The sequence below is a fragment of the Gossypium raimondii genome, chromosome 13 (assembly GCF_025698545.1).
Source record: "Gossypium raimondii isolate GPD5lz chromosome 13, ASM2569854v1, whole genome shotgun sequence".
Taxonomy (NCBI): Eukaryota; Viridiplantae; Streptophyta; class Magnoliopsida; order Malvales; family Malvaceae; genus Gossypium; species Gossypium raimondii.
This window is the reverse complement of record NC_068577.1, coordinates 31,875,044-31,891,002: the sequence shown is the minus strand read 5'-3', so window position 1 is coordinate 31,891,002 and position 15,959 is coordinate 31,875,044. Positions and strand designations below refer to the sequence as shown.

The window sequence follows — 15,959 nt, the reverse complement described above, 5'->3', positions numbered from 1 at the left end:
TAGACTATAACAAAATATCTATTTTCCTAAATAATTTTTTGCCTCCCCATTTTGATAAATAATTATTTTTTCTTACATTATTTGGGTAAAAATCCAAAACCCGAGATGGTATAAAATTAGATACGAGTAAAACACTTTCGTCCTTTGTGAAAAGGATAAAGAGTCTTGATCCTAAAAGAGCATATCTAAAATAAAGTATCATACAAACAACACACAATTTGATTTGTTGTACCCTAATAAGCAAGATTTAACTGTTCTCCAAATAGACATTGGCATATAACTAAACATTTTAAATGAATCAAAATCTCAATTAATTTATTATACTTTTATCGAAACCACATAAAAGATGATCTCAAACGAAAGCTATTAACCTAACATATCCGGAAAATATATATAATAATTACACATGAATTTTACCTTTAAACATCTTTACACATGAAAAAAGTCGTTCAACAAATTCATTCGGACAAATTAGTAAATCTATTCATGGAAGGACATCCAAAAAAGTGTTGCATATCTATTCATAAAGTGCATTTAAGATTTTCTTGCATCAACTACCTTTTTTTTTTTTTTTTTTTGGATTCAAGATTTGGGAAGATGATAGAGCAAGTACTGCCTGACAATATCAATGGCAAAACATGGGATATTTCAAAATCTGCCATGAAAGAATTCTCAAAATAAGAAAAATCAGATAGTAATAATATAACTAAACATCAGATAACAACACCAAAAATCTGGTTTCCAAAACAAAAGATTCAAGTACCCTAAAAAACAATGTTGAAAAGCATTGGCTCTGTGATAAGCACGAGTTTTGCCTTTTAGCTCTCATTTCTTCTTTGCTGCTTCACTGGCCTTGGTCTATTTGAAACAAGCAAAAACAGTTAGTCAGACGTTTACAAAATGACAGCAGTTCAAGTAAGGTAAGTAAAAATGTCGATCAATCTTACCTTCTTTACTCCTCGGATCTTCTTAGCCCTGTTCTTCCTTTCCTTCATTTGTTTCCTCGATTTCTCTACCTTGGTATCGAGTCCATTCTGAAACAGCAGCATAAATAATTAGTTTCTTACATTATATAGGGACCTTTTCAAAGAGACACAAATATAGTACAGCTCAGAACAACCACTAGGAATACAAAAGGTATGAAATTGGGAAGAGGCCTTCAGAGTCAATAATGAAAACTGGCTCAAGCTTTCTTCATTAGCAGGCAGTCCTCAAGCACAAATTAGAGCACCAAACTCTAGTTCCAAATACAACACTTTAAGTGCTAGGTTGACTCCATGCACTATAGTCTATGTTACTTGGACTAAGCTAAGAGTGTTAGGTACGAATATGTTTTAATCTTTTCTAAGTCCAAACATGGGTCAGATACAAGTACTTCAACAAAAACAAAGAGAGGGAGTATAACATAGAATTGAGCAATGCTTAAAGTGTGAAAAGAGAATTCTGCAGATAAAGTCCATAAGAGAAATAGAATTCAACATGTTAAAGCAAATGCAGCTCATACAACTAACAAATCCAGAGAAAATATAGAATAGAGCCATCAACAATTACCCTGATCAGCCTGTACTTGGGCTCGTACTTCTTGGCGTTCTCAACAGAATCATAAATCAAACCAAATCCAGTAGATTTTCCACCTCCAAAATGAGTCCTAAACTTGAACACAAAGATTGAATTGGGGTCCTTCACCTCATACATTCTAGAGAGCTTTTCCTTCAACTCCGCCTAAAGACAATAAATTAACAGTCAAAAAGCAGTTAATACAATCCATGGTACACGACCAGTTAAGATAAGATTCTGATATTATTGAAAAACATTAAAGATTTACCTTGGAAACATTGGGTCTTCCAGGATGTAGAACGTCAATGATCTAAAAAAAGGGGGGGAAAGTCATGTTAACAATAAACTCAAACAAATATTTTTAAGCAAAGAACATATTTTACTATAATCGCATTTTTTAAGCAAAGAGGTGTATTGTATTCAAATAAAAATTCAAACAATGTTCTAAATTAAGCATCTTATCAGCAATGCAATAAAATCGCAAATTTAGCAACTATATCCTGTAAGTCCCTTATTTAAGCAGATCTATAAATTGAACATTGAATATTGACCTATGCTTGGCTAACGAGAGAAAAGAAAAGGGCACTCACAAATTGCTTCCTGGACAGAAGCCTGTTGGTCATGAACTTCCTGGTCCTAATAGTCACTGCCTTGTCAGCCATGGTCAAGCAAAATCTTCTTATTTCCTTTCCGGCACAGGTCAATGGTAAATGCTCTGAAGGCTTTCAAAAGACGACAGCAGCAACTCAAGCAAGACAACGGAAATGGCGAGAATTTATACCACTGATAATTAGGGTTTTGATTCTTTTTTTGGGGCTAAGCGAACTTTCTATGAGTAATGACACTTGGATTGGGCTAACAATTTTAGAATTTGATTGTTTTAGGCCTGACCCAACTTTCTAGTCTTGTTGGGCTTGCCAGAATTCGGGTATTGAAATTTCATCAAAATTGGATAATCAAGATTTTGTTTTGTAATTAATAATTATGGTGGTGTTTAAACTTTTTCTTCTTTGGAATAATACGTTCAATGAATTATAATTACGGATGGAAAATCTTCAACTATCGATTAATTTTGAATTGATCCGTTCTGAAATTGTGACAGTATATAATCTTTTTAAGGTAAATTTAGAATTACAACTTATCATGATGCATACACCAATCAGTAGAGTTAAGGATGAAAAATAGAGAAATTAAAATTAATCCGAAAATTATTTCAAAAAATATTATATAGAAGTTAATAATTCTTTTTACTTGCATGAAAATTTATGTTTTAGAAATATTTATGACTAGAGCTTATTTTGTTAAAATAAATCTAAAAATAAAAAATAAATATAAAAAACCGAAAACAAAATCAAATCAAAAAAGTTCAAACAACCCAACCTAACTGAACTGGTCTCGCTCTTACCGATCACCGAGTCTTAAATTTGTGTAAAAGTATTTTCTTCGGTATTTCATTTTTTTAATGATTTTTTAGTAGAGATTTACAATTAAAAAGGGTAATGTTATCCAAACTCTTAATTTTTTTTTTTTTTTGGTAAATATGCATGAAGGAATCTTTCAAATACACGAAAAAGTTAGGGAAAATTTTTTTAAATATTTCCATATAGAGTACATACACGAATCATTTGGAGAAAAGGAAAGAAAGATTTATGGTGCAAAATGGGTTTTCATTGTTTGATTTTCCAACATAAAATAATGCTTAGGATCTTCCTTTACAGATACTCGATTATCAACTGGTTGTATGTTGTCATCTGTTTGTTAGAGATTGAATGATTTGCTCCAAAATAGGATTAGGAGAGGGAAAAGGTGAAACATATACTGTTTTATCAAAAAGGGTGGATTTTCATTGTTCAAACACTCTTGCACATTTTATATATACCAACAGCATCAACTGGAACTCTGGGAGGGGTGTTGTTTTGTGAAGACAGTTTATGAAAGAAATTATCTGGTAGAGACTCCCAAGCCCTTTGAGTATCCGAATCGGAGTTGAAATGAATATCATTGACAGAGTTTTGAGTATCCAGATCGGAGTAGCTTCTATTCTTACAGTCATGGAAACCGGAGTCGAAATGCTTGAAGAATATGATATGAATCCTATTTGTTGATACCAGGTAGTGTTGGAGTTCGTACCAAAACTGTCCAAGAATCACGATATTATGAATGAACAGCAGAGAAGACTGAGAACCTGTCAAACACAAGATTGAACTTCTTGCATTACTGAGAACGGCTTATCTGATTTTTCGTACTCTTCGTCCAAATGGCTCTATCGTGCGCAAATTGGACTATGCTTGCGGCTCCCCTACTTGTCCCTTATCTCATGGTGATGCACCGATTTGGTTGATTCATTTGATGCTCCATCAGTCATATAATTCTCAAATTCCTCAACCAGAAAATTAATCTCTTCGAATCGGCCATACATTGAAGCACATTCGTTTCTACAACACTGAAGAAGTTGCAAACCTTTGATGCCTGCATTTTGCGTTAAGAAATCGAAGAGGGAACTTGTAGATGTACGGTTGGTAGCACAATCGTGACAGAAGTTCACAAACCGGGGTGTTTCCTTGACTCCTTGCCCTGTCCTCCAATCCAGTACTAAGCAGGTAATTCCCCATCGATCATATCCACTATTTTAGTCACATCTTGATCAACGATATCCAATTTAGCAACCATTGCGGTAGCAACACTCCATGCGGTATCAATTTCAATGTCGAATGGGAACTTTGTATTTTGAATACGACCTGCAAGTTGACAGAAAGAGCAAATACTAGTCAGATTCGGGTTTCCACATTGAAAAAAAAATGTTGAGGAAGTTCCTAACCATCTTTATCAGCAATCCAGAGTCTCAAACAGATACCACCATCATATCTCGTCTTCCCCTTAATGCTTATGTCAAGATCCACAGCATGTTCATCCTCCTGATGCTTGAAAAGCTCGATTTCATCAAGATGATACCCCCATTCATTCAGGGTCTCATAACTGTTATGATAAGAAGTACTACTGAAATGAAGTTCCGGATATGGTTGTCGAATGAGAGGCCCCAATTCATCAAGTTCTCTCCTATACTCCAGTGATCTTAAATCATCAATCTGGAGAAAAGAATCATTCAACAACTCTCTTGCAAACAACCTCAAAGACATAGTTGCCAAACATTCCTCGCCAAATTGTCAGACTTCTGGATCTTTAACCTTATAGAAAGCATTCGATTTTCTACCAAGGAAGTATGAAGCCTCAAAATGTTGTGTTTCAATGTCTTAAGAAGATGACTTTCACAGTAAAATCTTTCGAAATCTTCAGGGGTTTGTAAAATATCATGGAGTTTTACTTAATTTCAAGCAACTTCAATCCCCTCATATTCATCGAACCAACCACACATTAAAACAAGAAGAAAAAAATCTGGGTATTAAAATAAATGAGCAAAAAAAGTATTAGATTGGAGTTATCATGATTCTCATTCATACACTATCTTTGAAGCTCCTTTCCCAAGGATTTCATTCTACTGAAACAAAAAAGAACAAAAAAAGTAAGATCAAAGAATCAAACTAATAAATAAATAAAAGAAAGGAGGAGTTCTACTCTGCCATATCTTCCAGCTGGATCAACTTCATCAAACTCAGAACAACCTGTTTCATGATGTAAAAGATAATTCATTCTCCAAAGATGTTAAAAAGGAAAAACAGTGTATATTCTCTTTGACATGAAATAACAATATCTAATTTTGCATAGCTTTTCAGAAAGAGATAGAGAGATCAGAGATGATCAATTATTCACCCTTTACCTCACCCGATCGTTGATCAAGGTAGCAGCATGTCACATTTGTTGCCAGAGCACCTACAATAGTTTCATATCAATTAAATATTTTTTTACTCAAGTTATTGAGCTCATAATACAATTAAAATATGATTTATATACTTTTTCAAGCTTATGAAAGCTCCCTAAGTAATCCAAGATTGTTTAAGGATCAAAACATAAAGTTCTAAACTATTGAGTGCTCGTCGCGACTTTATGGATGTCATGTCGCAATGTCACTCGCTAACTAGAGCTCGTTGCAACCACAAATGTACCACGTCTCAATGTCACTTACTGAGTAGGGTTCGTCGTGACATCATGAACCCGATGTTGCGACGTGAAATTTGACACCTTGAATCTTAAGCATTTTAATTCCTATCACCTAAGACAACATCCATATGGTATCTATCATCCATTTAAGCCAATAATCCATTCAAATGTACAAATTTCCAACCTTAAACATCACTTGATTCAATTTAATACAAAATCAAACATGTCTAAGTTTACAAACCTAGCAAGGAAGATCAAAATCATCACATACTTCCATTGAAATTCATTCGCAAACATGCTTAACATATCCCTATGTACATGTCATGAGCTAATACCAAAAAATTAAAATCATACTCTCTTCCAAGTTTTGATTTGTGATGAGATGAGAGAAAATCGACCTTCACTCTAAAGCTTCAAAACAAGTCTTCACCTACGCGTTTGAAAATAATACGTTGCTCGCGAAAGTTTAGTAAGTATATCAAGAATTAAACTTTACATTTTAAACCAATTCATTAATTATATATAATATATATCAATTATGAATCATTATCATCAGATATGAATTTATTTCAATAATAGTTATAGTGAGGTCTCAAGTTAACAATTTTATAAGCTACTTACCAATATCATTATTGAATTCACTTACCTTGAAAATCTATAGTTCAATTGTAGACTCAATTGAACGTATAAGATATGCGGAAAAATCGATAATTCGCACCGGCGTGCCACTGCCATTTGCACTGGAGTGCTACTATCACTTGCACCATAGTGCATTATCACTTGCGTGCATAGAAATTTTCCTAATGGCATGCCATTTATATTCTACTAGTTCTCATTTTTTTTACATAAGCATTTAAAATATACAATTTTATTACATTTTCTCAACAAATAAAAATAATTCAAATTTTACTATTTTTACAATTTAGTCCTTATCTATATAGAATCAACAATCATCAAATTTCACTTTACATTTATTTTAACAACATTTAAGATTTCACTTAAATGATTCATATTAATATCTATTTAACCTATCTAACTTTTAAAAATTTTGCAATTTAGTCTTTTTTCTTCAAATTCACTACATATATACTTTTCAATTCATTTTAAGAACACAACTTCACCTTCAAAAATTTCCATAATTCAAATTATCATTTTCATATACAAACAAATCCCATGAATTTTACTAAATCAATTTATCAAGCTTTCATTTAGGGTTTAGTTAGATAAAGTAAAAATCTTAATATACTTACTATCAAACACTTGAAATGAGTTCCTCATTCCTTTACTCTTTTGCCAACCCTTTGCCTTTGTCTCCAACATGTTCTTCACTTCTATTCTCTTTCTCTTCAATAACATAACATACATACACAATATTTAACATCAAAGCTGTAATGACCCAAAATTCGCGGGCATTAGAAAAGTATAATATCGGGCCTCCGTCTTAGTAAATTGAGTTCGAAAATAATTATTAGAAATATTTACGAGACTAGTTGTGTGTTTAATTAGGTTTTAGATAGGTGAATTTAGCTCAATTAAGAGTAATTAGGAAAAAGGATTAAAATGAATAAAGGGTAAAAGTCTAATTATAGATTAAAAGAAAATAAAAAGGGCTAAAATGGAATTAAGCCATTTATATGAAATGAGGCGGCATATCTGCATTAAAATCCAAGATTTATTTAGGTTATATATAAATATTATATGTATATAATTAGTATAATTATTAAATATTATTATGGTTTTATATTATTATTAAATAAAGTAAATAGTAGACAAATGGATGGTGATAAAATAATACATGTGTATACACAGAATTAGAGAATTAACAAGTGTCTTATAAAAAAAGTCTGCCCTCTCTAGCACGTCTCTGTCTGCCACATCTGGTAGGGTTTTGTTTTATTGTTCTTAAGTCTTTTTTTGATTTAGCGGCGGCTGTTAGGCTTTTGTGTGATTTGGTTCTTGCGATTTGGTGTTTTGATTCGGTTTTCATCTTCGACTATGGAGGCAGCATTTGCTGAACTGAAAATCAATGAGGAAGAAGAAGAAATTTTACAGTTTGATTTTGAATCAAGCACAGAAACAGAGGTAGAGACTTTTAAATTAGTGGGATGCTTTTTAACTGCTAGTATTATTCACTTTCCAGCGATGAAAAGTACATTGGCCAATCTTTGGCATCCAGTTAAGGGGGTGCAAATTCGTGATTTAGGGGGGAAAAGGTATCTATTTCAGTTTTTTCATGTTATGGACATGGAGAGGGTGTTAAAGGGGTCCCCGTGGACATTTAACAATCATCTACTACTTCTTCATAAGTTGCAATTGACGGAAGATCCTTTAATTGTTCCTTTGATTTTTACCCCTTTTTGGGTTCAAATCCATGACATTCCTGCAGGTTATATTTCAGAAAGGCTGGCAATTCAATTGGGAAATTTTATAGGCACTCTTTTGAACTTAAGGAAACAGAGGTACGAGCCTATAGAACAGATCCTGTTCAAGTAAGGTCGTAGGCACTCATATGGAGTACGATGGGTCAAATCTGGGGAAAGAAATCCGTAATTTTATGAGAATCAGAGTTCAAATTGATGTCAGATACCCCCTGAAAAGAAAGAAACAGATTTTATTTTTTGGGAAAAGTTCATATGTTAGATTTAAATACGAGCGGCTATCTCTTTTTTGCTTCTATTGTGGGCGATTAGGACACAACGACTCTTTTTGTGAAGCGAAGATGGCGGTAGGAGTAGAAGTTAGGGTGATAGGATGGGATCTATCCCTGAGAGCTCAATCTCAAAGAGCTCTAGGGATGAATAGCGTCTGGTTGCGAAAAGAGGAAGAAGATTGGGATGGAACGAAAGAAGAGGGAGTTTCGAGGGGAATATTGGGACAACATAGAAATTTAGATCCTATACTAGGATTTAATCTGGAAGGACAGTCATCAATCTTCAAAAAGGGTGAAAGTTCGTATACTTTGATGGATCATGATTCAGAGGATAGGGTGTTAACGTTGGAGGAAGGGAAAAAGAGAGCAAGGGGGGAGGTTGATGAGGATCTTGTCGAGGAAGATAATAGCACCTTGGCATCAAGGATCTGAAGAGTAGGAGATGCTATTGCTGATATATCGGCGGCTGCCAAAAGGCAAGCCGACCGGGCACAATGAAAATCTTAAGCTGGAATGTTCGGGGTTTGGGGAACCCACGAACAGTGCATAGACTTCGGCACTGGTTGAGGTTATATAATCTCCATATAGTCTTCTTTATGGAGACAAAAGTTGACAGTAGGAGAATGGAACAAATTCGAAGAAGGTGTGGATTTCTTAATGGAATTGAAGTGGATGCGACAGGGTCTCGAGGTGGATTATGTTTGGCTTGGCGTAGGGATATCGGTATCAGACTTCAAAGCTATTCCAAAAATCATATCGATGTGCTTATTGAGGACGTGGAGAGAGGAAAGAATTGGAGATTTACCGATTTTTATGGTTCTCCTTATTCGAATAAGGAAGAATCATGGAATTTGCTGCGATATTTGAGTAACGTAAGTGAGTTGCCTTGGATGGTTTGTGGTGACTTTAACGAAATTTTGTATGGCGCAGAAAAGTAGGGGGGTTTACCTCGTGAGGAAGGGAGAATGGAAGCATTCAGAACTGTTTTGGAGGATTGTAATCTTAAAGACATGGGATTCTCTGGACGATGGTTCACTTGGGAAAGAGGTAATCTACCAGAAACAAATATTCGGGAACGATTGGACAGAGGAGTGGATATGGAAGAATGAATTTCTTTATTCCCGGAGTTTCAGGTTAGACATATGTCTCATTCGTTTTCAGATCACTGTCCACTACTCATTACTACCAAGCAGGAAGATAAGAGAAGATTTGCTAGAGGATTTCAATTTGAAGCATGGTGGATGCTTGAGGAAAGCTTTTATTCTGAAGTTAAAAGTATTTGGGGGATGGCCAAGGGTGACGTGCTGAGTAAGATGGAAACTTTGAAGAGGGGCCTTACGATATGGGCCGATAAGATACAAAAGAGCAGGAAGGGGAGGAAAATGTTACTTATCTCAAAGCTGGGCAGGTTGGAGGAGAGTGAAAGAAACGATGAAAATTTAATAGAGCTCATTGATACAAAAATTCATCTTAATCTTGAGATTGAAAAAGATTAGAGCTATTGGGAACAAAGGGCGAGGATTAATTAGCTAAAATTTGGGGACAAAAATACAGCATTCTTTCATAAACAAGGAACTCAAAAACGTCAGAAAGATTTTATCAACAGAATGCAATTTGATGATAGTAAGGTAACTGATGATATGGCAGAAATGGAGGAAATTACCAGGTGTTATTTCCAAAAGCTGTTCTCAGCTGGGAGGAAGGGAGATTACGATAGAATTATGGCGGAAATCAAGCAATGCATATTTGAAGAGGACAATCAGAAATTGAAGGAAAATTACACAAAAGAAGAGATATGTGTGGCACTTTCAGAATTAGGCCCAACAAAAGCACCAGGAGAAGATGGATTTCCGGTAATTTTTTATCAGAAATGCTGGTCAATTATCGGAGAGGAAGTTACTTCGTTCTGCCTTACTCTTCTGAATGGAGGTATGGATGTTACCTCGATTAATAAAATGAATATAATTTTAATCCCTAAAATTCCTAATCCTGTGAATATTTCCAATTTTAGACCAATCAGTCTATGTAATGTGCTTTATAAGTTGTTGGCTAAAGTTATTGCAAACCGTCTCCGTCTCGTGATGAATAGATGCATTGACGAAGCTCAAAGTGCTTTCGTTCCTGGGAGACTAATTAGTGATAATGTTTTATTAGCATATGAAGTTCTTCATTCTTTAAAGAATAAAAGATTCGGGAAAAAAGGGCTTATGGCAGTGAAATTAGATATGAGTAAGGCATATGACAGGGTTGAATAGTGCTTTGTCGAAGAAATAATAAAGAAATTAGGTTTTGATCCAGAGTGGGTTGAAAAGCTGATGAAATGTGTTTCTACAGTATCATATTCAGTGGTTCTTAATGGCGTCAATGGAAATAGTTTCTTCCCGTCTAGAGGCCTTAGACAAGGAGATCCTTTGAGCCCATTTTTATTTCTGTTTTGTGGGGAAGGAATTTCTAGCCTTCTAAGGCAAGCAACGGAAGTTAATTTAAGTCGTGGAGTGAGAGTTAGCAGAAACGGTCCGCTGATTTCACATTTATTATTTGCGGATGATTGCATTCTGTTTGGAGAAGCCACAGAAAGATGAGCTACTGTTTTGAAGAATATCTTAAAAGAATATGAGATTAGTTCTGGTCAATGTGTTAACTATAATAAGTCTACAATCTTCTTCAGTACAAATACACAGGAGGATGTAAAAACGACTATTGTTGGGATGCTCGGTGTTCGTAGTTCGATCAATCCAGAAAGGTACTTAGGACTTCCAAATTTAGTGGGCAGAGGAAATAAGGCAGCATTTCAGAGGTTGAAGGACAATTTAAAACAAAGAATTGATAATTGGAGCGCCAAATTTCTCTCTCAAGGGGGAAAAGAGGTTTTTATTAAGTCAGTTTTATAGTCAATTCCAACTTATTCGATGGCGTGCTTTTTACTTCCTAAGTCTCTTTGCAATAAATTAGAAGGTATAATTGCCAGATTCTGGTGGGGGAAGAATAGGGGCAAGAAGGGGATTCATTGGTGTACGTGGAAAGAGGTATGTGACTTAAAAGTAGCAGGCGGACTTGGATTTAGAAAACTTGACAAATTTAATATCGCATTATTAGCTAAACAGGCTTGGCGTCTTATTAATTATCCAGATTCTTTGCTAGGCCAAGTATTGAAAGCTAAATACTATCCGAATGCGTGTTTTCTAAAGGCTCAATTAGGAAATTTACCTTCGCTTACCTGGAAGAGTATCTAGTCGGCAAGAGGAATCCTTGAAGAAGGACTTTGCTGGAGGGTTGGCAAAGGAGATCGTATTGCCGTTTGGGAGGACCTCTGGATTTCGGGCAGTGAAGACGACAGATTGCAAAATCATCAGAGAGATGGAAATATAAAGTTAGTCTCGGATTTGATTCATGCAGATAAAAGAGAGTGGAAAGCTGACATACTTTCTATTACCTTCAATGCTGAAGTTGTTAAAAAGATCTTGCAAATTCCACTGGCAACGACAGCAACTGAAGATTTTCAAGTCTGGAGAGGAGAACTTTCTGGCATTTTTTCGGTTCGAAGCGCCTACAAACTATTACAAGAGGGTACTCAAATTCCTATTAATTTACAAACCGAGACTAAAGCTTTTTACAAAAAACTTTGGAATCTACAAATTCCCTCAAAAATAAAAGCTTCAATATGGGGATTCTCTTGGAACTTCTTTCCTAGTTTTGCTAATCTGAAGAAAAAACGAATAGTTGCAGATGCTCGATGTCCTCATTGTAAACTGGAAGAGGAGGATTGCAATCATATCTTCCGTGAATGCTCTACAACAAAAGACGTTTGGAGATTCACACAGTTATCATGGGTGCTTAATAATGCTCAAGATACTTTTTGGAACTGGCTTACATGGGTTTTTAGTCGTGGTACAACGGAACAATGTCGAATCTTCTGTTGCGGTCTTTGGACCATCTGGACAAGCAGAAACAAACTAGTTTACGAAAATAGACAAACAACAGCCAGGGATATCTCTTATAAAATTTCAGATTTTTTCGCTGAGCTTAAAGGAATCGAGGAGAAGAAACTTATCTTGGCAGATAATGGTGCCCCACGAACTGAAGAGAGTAGTACGAGAACCTCCATCTACTTTGATACGGCCTTTGACCAGCAAAATGCAAGATCTGCTTCGGGTTTACTTGTCAGAGGTGAGGGAGGGGAGATTTTGGTCTCAAAGTCAGTCATTCACACCAATATTGCAACTCCATTCGCGGCAGAGGCACATGCAGGGTTACAAGCTTTAGAGCTAGGGAGATCTATGGGGCTTACAGATTTACAAATAAAGGGAGATTCGAAAACAATTATCAAAAAGTATCAAAGTTCAGAACAGGACAAATCGGTCATCGGAGCACTCATCAGAGATATTCAAGAGCTTAAAATCACTTTTAATAGCATCTGTTTTTGTTACATTCTGAGAAATGCAAATATTGTTGCCCATTCGATTGCCATTGAAGCTTTAAAGAAGGGAGAAGAACATTACCTGGTTGGGGCGATTCCAAATACCTTTCGTCTAGTTGCTGAAAGGATGAACCCAAGATTTTAAGATTGTGAGAACAAAGGTGACTATTGGAAGGAGTAGCAAACAGAAATAAGATTAGGGGAAATCTAATACATTTAATGGCTGAGTTAGTGATGGAATTGATGGAGCGTTGGAGGAAGAGTAAAGCAAGAATCCGGCCTGAAAAGTTTTTTAGCAGAAAAGGGATTTTGATAATGATAACAGATTGAAGAAAATTTTTTTGGTAACTGTTATCTTTGGAAACAGAAGGGACGAGTCAACATGAAAAGGTGGAAAATTAATTTCGTCCAGCTGTTTGAAGTGACTGGGCATTTATTTTTTCTTTTTGCTTTGTCGTTTCTTTTTCCGTTTTTCTTTATGTTCATTTTATTGGGCAAACTATGTAGCCCAAGTTTTGTTTCATTTTGCAATAAGAGGAACTAGCCCAAACATATTGGGTATCATTTTGTTTTGATTATTTATTTATTTAGCCCAGTTATATTATTCAAAAAATAATAATAATACATGTGTAATTAAAATATGTATATATTTGTAGTTTGTAGATTTAATTTGCTTATTAATTAAGTATAAGATATTTATTATTTATTATTAGTTATTAGTTATTAGTTATTAGTTATTATTAAATTCTAAGATTTTTGGGTAATAATAAATTATGATTTTGCCAAGTGTGAGGTAAAAATAAAATACAAGTGTATTACATATATTTATTTACTTAAAATTTAAGTAAAAGATATTAATTAACTAAATAATTATATAATGAGATTTTTAATTATTAAACAAATTAAATAGTGACAATTGTAAGGTTATGATATGGTACAAATGTATTAATTATATTTGTTATTAAAATAGATATTTTATAAATAATAATTAATTAAACATAAAAGGAAATAAAAACAAAGCAAAAGAAAAGTAACAGAATAGAAAGAACAAAGAAACAGGGGAAAGAAAGAAGAAAAAAAGAAAGAAAAAGGGGAAAATAGATTTTTAAAGCTTGGAGTTAATTTGGTAAGTCAATTAAGCCCTTTACTTTTAATTTTGATGTTTTAGAAGCTTTAGAGTAGAGTTTTGATGAAATTAAGTTGAGGTTTTTGGAAGTTTTAGGTTTTTAAGCATGGTTCATGTTGAATAAGTTGTTGAATTAGGGATTTAATTGAACAAATTTGAAGTTAGAATTGATAAAAGGATTAAATTGTAAAAGAAACTATAAGTTTTATGTGTTAGGGACTAAATTGGGGGAAATTCGAAATTAGGCAAATATGCTGAAATTTTAATAGTTACATTTGAGTTTGGATGAAATTTGAATAGAAATAGAGTGTGAATTGAATTAAGAAAGTAAGAAAAATTAGTTAGGATTAAATTGAGAACAAGGTAGGGATCGATTAGAAATTTAATTATTTATTATAATTAGTGCTGTAATTAATGGTACAAATTATTATTATTTTCGTAGCTAACAAATAACTCGAGGCATCGGCATCAAAAGGAAAGGAGAAAGCTATCGAAGACTAAAACGGGAGATTTACGGTTTGTATTACTATAATTCAAATTATTTATTTTTTAAATGTTAAATTTTAATTTATGTGTTTAGTAAATGAAATGTGAGGTAAGTATTAATATTAGTATTAGTATTATTAGTATTATTATTATTATTATTATTATTATTATTATTATTATTATTATTATTATTAAGATGAGTGGGAATTAATTTGAATAGTTTATATGAATTAATATTTGAATTGTTTGTTGATTGAAAGGCGGAAGTGAATTTAAATAGAATAGTGACCGATATTAAATTGAATGGAAATGTATTGAGTTGTGAAAATGTGTGAATTGTGAATTAATTATTGATTGAAAGGTGGAAAAATTATTGAATTGAAAATGTGAGAAATTGTGATTGAATTAGGATTATATGTGATTTAAATACCCTATTAATTAGTCGGGCTGAGTCGGATATAGTTGGCATGCCATAGGATTGAAAGAGTTCAGGGATACTTCAACCTCGAGTCGATGAGACACTGGGTGTCACTATATTTCTTCGGATAGATTCGATGAGGTACTGGGTACCAACTTTCTTCGGCTTTGCCGATGAGACACTGGGTGTCAACTATTGCTTCGAACTATCCGATGGGGCACTGGGTGCTATTCTGGTGTGTTAGGTTGGATTCGTGTATCCGCAAAAGTCCGAGTTTTGTTAATAGGGTAAATAATGAAATGATAAACCGAACGAGTTGATCAAATGCGCTACTGAAAAGAAATGAAAAAGTTGAATTATGAATTGAAATGTGACATGAGATTGAAAAATGAACCTAAGGTTCATGATATGTCTAAAATCAAATTGTGGATGTATGATATTAATTGATGAATTGCTACTGTTGAGATATTGAATTAAAATTTGTATATAAGATTTATGCATTATATGTTTATTATTGTTATAATTTGAATTATGGTAAACCACTGAGTATGAAATACTCAGCGTACGGTTGTTTCCATGCGCAGGTCGATAGAAGTCAAAGGTCCCGGTTCAACATCCAGATTAATCCCGGCTTCAGCATAACTTTGGTGATGTATATTTTCTTTTGGTAATGTGGCATGTACATAGGATGTGTATAAAGGTTGTTATGTTTTAATATAAATGGTTAAAAATGTTAATATTATAAGTTACGAATTATAATGAAAGAAGTTTAGCTATTTTTATTTAATTAGTATATTGTTAAATTTAAATCGATATTATGTTAATTGAGTTTGATTCGAAGGTATTTAGAATAGAAAATGAGAATGTGACATGAATTGGTTGATTTGATTATATTTGGAAATGATATGGCTTTTAATTGCAGGGGGTTTTATGTAAAAATAAGTAGAAATGCTGCCGAAATTTAAAAAAAAAAACATGAATGAAGTCAATTAGTAAAATATTATATGATTTTATGATTTTATCTTAATATGTTTGATATTTATTTAAGAATTATTTTAAATTATCTTATATGTCTGGTAATGCCTCATAACCCTATTCCGGCGACGGTTTGGGGTTAGGGGGTGTTACAAAAACAATAACCACATACGAATTACATGCATTTTGATGAGATAGACATGAAATCCATTAAGAAAATTCATTATCTTACCTTAACCGTTCTCAAATCCCTAACTTCTCTTTTCTCTCTCCT

The 15,959-nt window shown here is 33.8% G+C and overlaps 1 protein-coding gene, 1 long non-coding RNA gene and 1 pseudogene across 3 annotated transcripts; all 3 read right to left on the bottom strand.

The window, feature by feature from the left end:
* Positions 1 to 497: 497 nt before the first annotated feature.
* On the bottom strand, positions 498 to 2,316 carry LOC105783445 (40S ribosomal protein S24-1). 2 transcript variants are annotated; one of them, XR_008192508.1, is made up of 6 exons: positions 2,148 to 2,316; positions 1,826 to 1,867; positions 1,552 to 1,722; positions 948 to 1,034; positions 764 to 858; positions 498 to 655 (listed from the first exon to the last, which is right to left on the bottom strand). XR_008192508.1 is itself a non-coding variant. In XM_012608911.2 (5 exons), exons 1-5 carry the CDS (start codon positions 2,217 to 2,219, stop codon positions 826 to 828), a joined length of 405 nt encoding a protein of 134 aa, XP_012464365.1. In that variant the 5' UTR covers positions 2,220 to 2,316; the 3' UTR covers positions 679 to 825. The 2 variants fall into 2 exon arrangements, 1 of the variants encoding a protein (XP_012464365.1); XM_012608911.2 differs by lacking the exon at positions 498 to 655 and having other exon boundaries at positions 679 to 858.
* Positions 2,317 to 3,788: 1,472 nt separating this feature from the next.
* On the bottom strand, positions 3,789 to 6,387 carry LOC105783446 (serine/threonine-protein kinase WNK1-like; annotated as a pseudogene).
* Positions 6,388 to 11,322: 4,935 nt separating this feature from the next.
* LOC128035898 (uncharacterized) lies at positions 11,323 to 12,519 on the bottom strand. Its single transcript, XR_008192450.1, has 3 exons — positions 12,135 to 12,519; positions 11,697 to 12,052; positions 11,323 to 11,573 (listed from the first exon to the last, which is right to left on the bottom strand). It is a non-coding gene; the product is annotated as an uncharacterized LOC128035898 (long non-coding RNA).
* Between the last annotated feature and the right edge of the window lie 3,440 nt (positions 12,520 to 15,959).

Bases quoted from the DNA above. Each gene is read 5' to 3' on its own strand.
- LOC105783445 (XM_012608911.2), bottom strand. From the start codon at position 2,219: ATGGCTGACAAGGCAGTGACTATTAGGACCAGGAAGTTCATGACCAAC. The intron at 1,723-1,825 runs GTAAATCTTTAA...TATTGTCTTTAG, and splicing joins GAAGACCCAATGTTTCCAAG to GCGGAGTTGAAGGAAAAGCT. The intron at 859-947 runs GTAAGATTGATC...TGTTTCAAATAG, and splicing joins AGATCCGAGGAGTAAAGAAG to ACCAAGGCCAGTGAAGCAGC.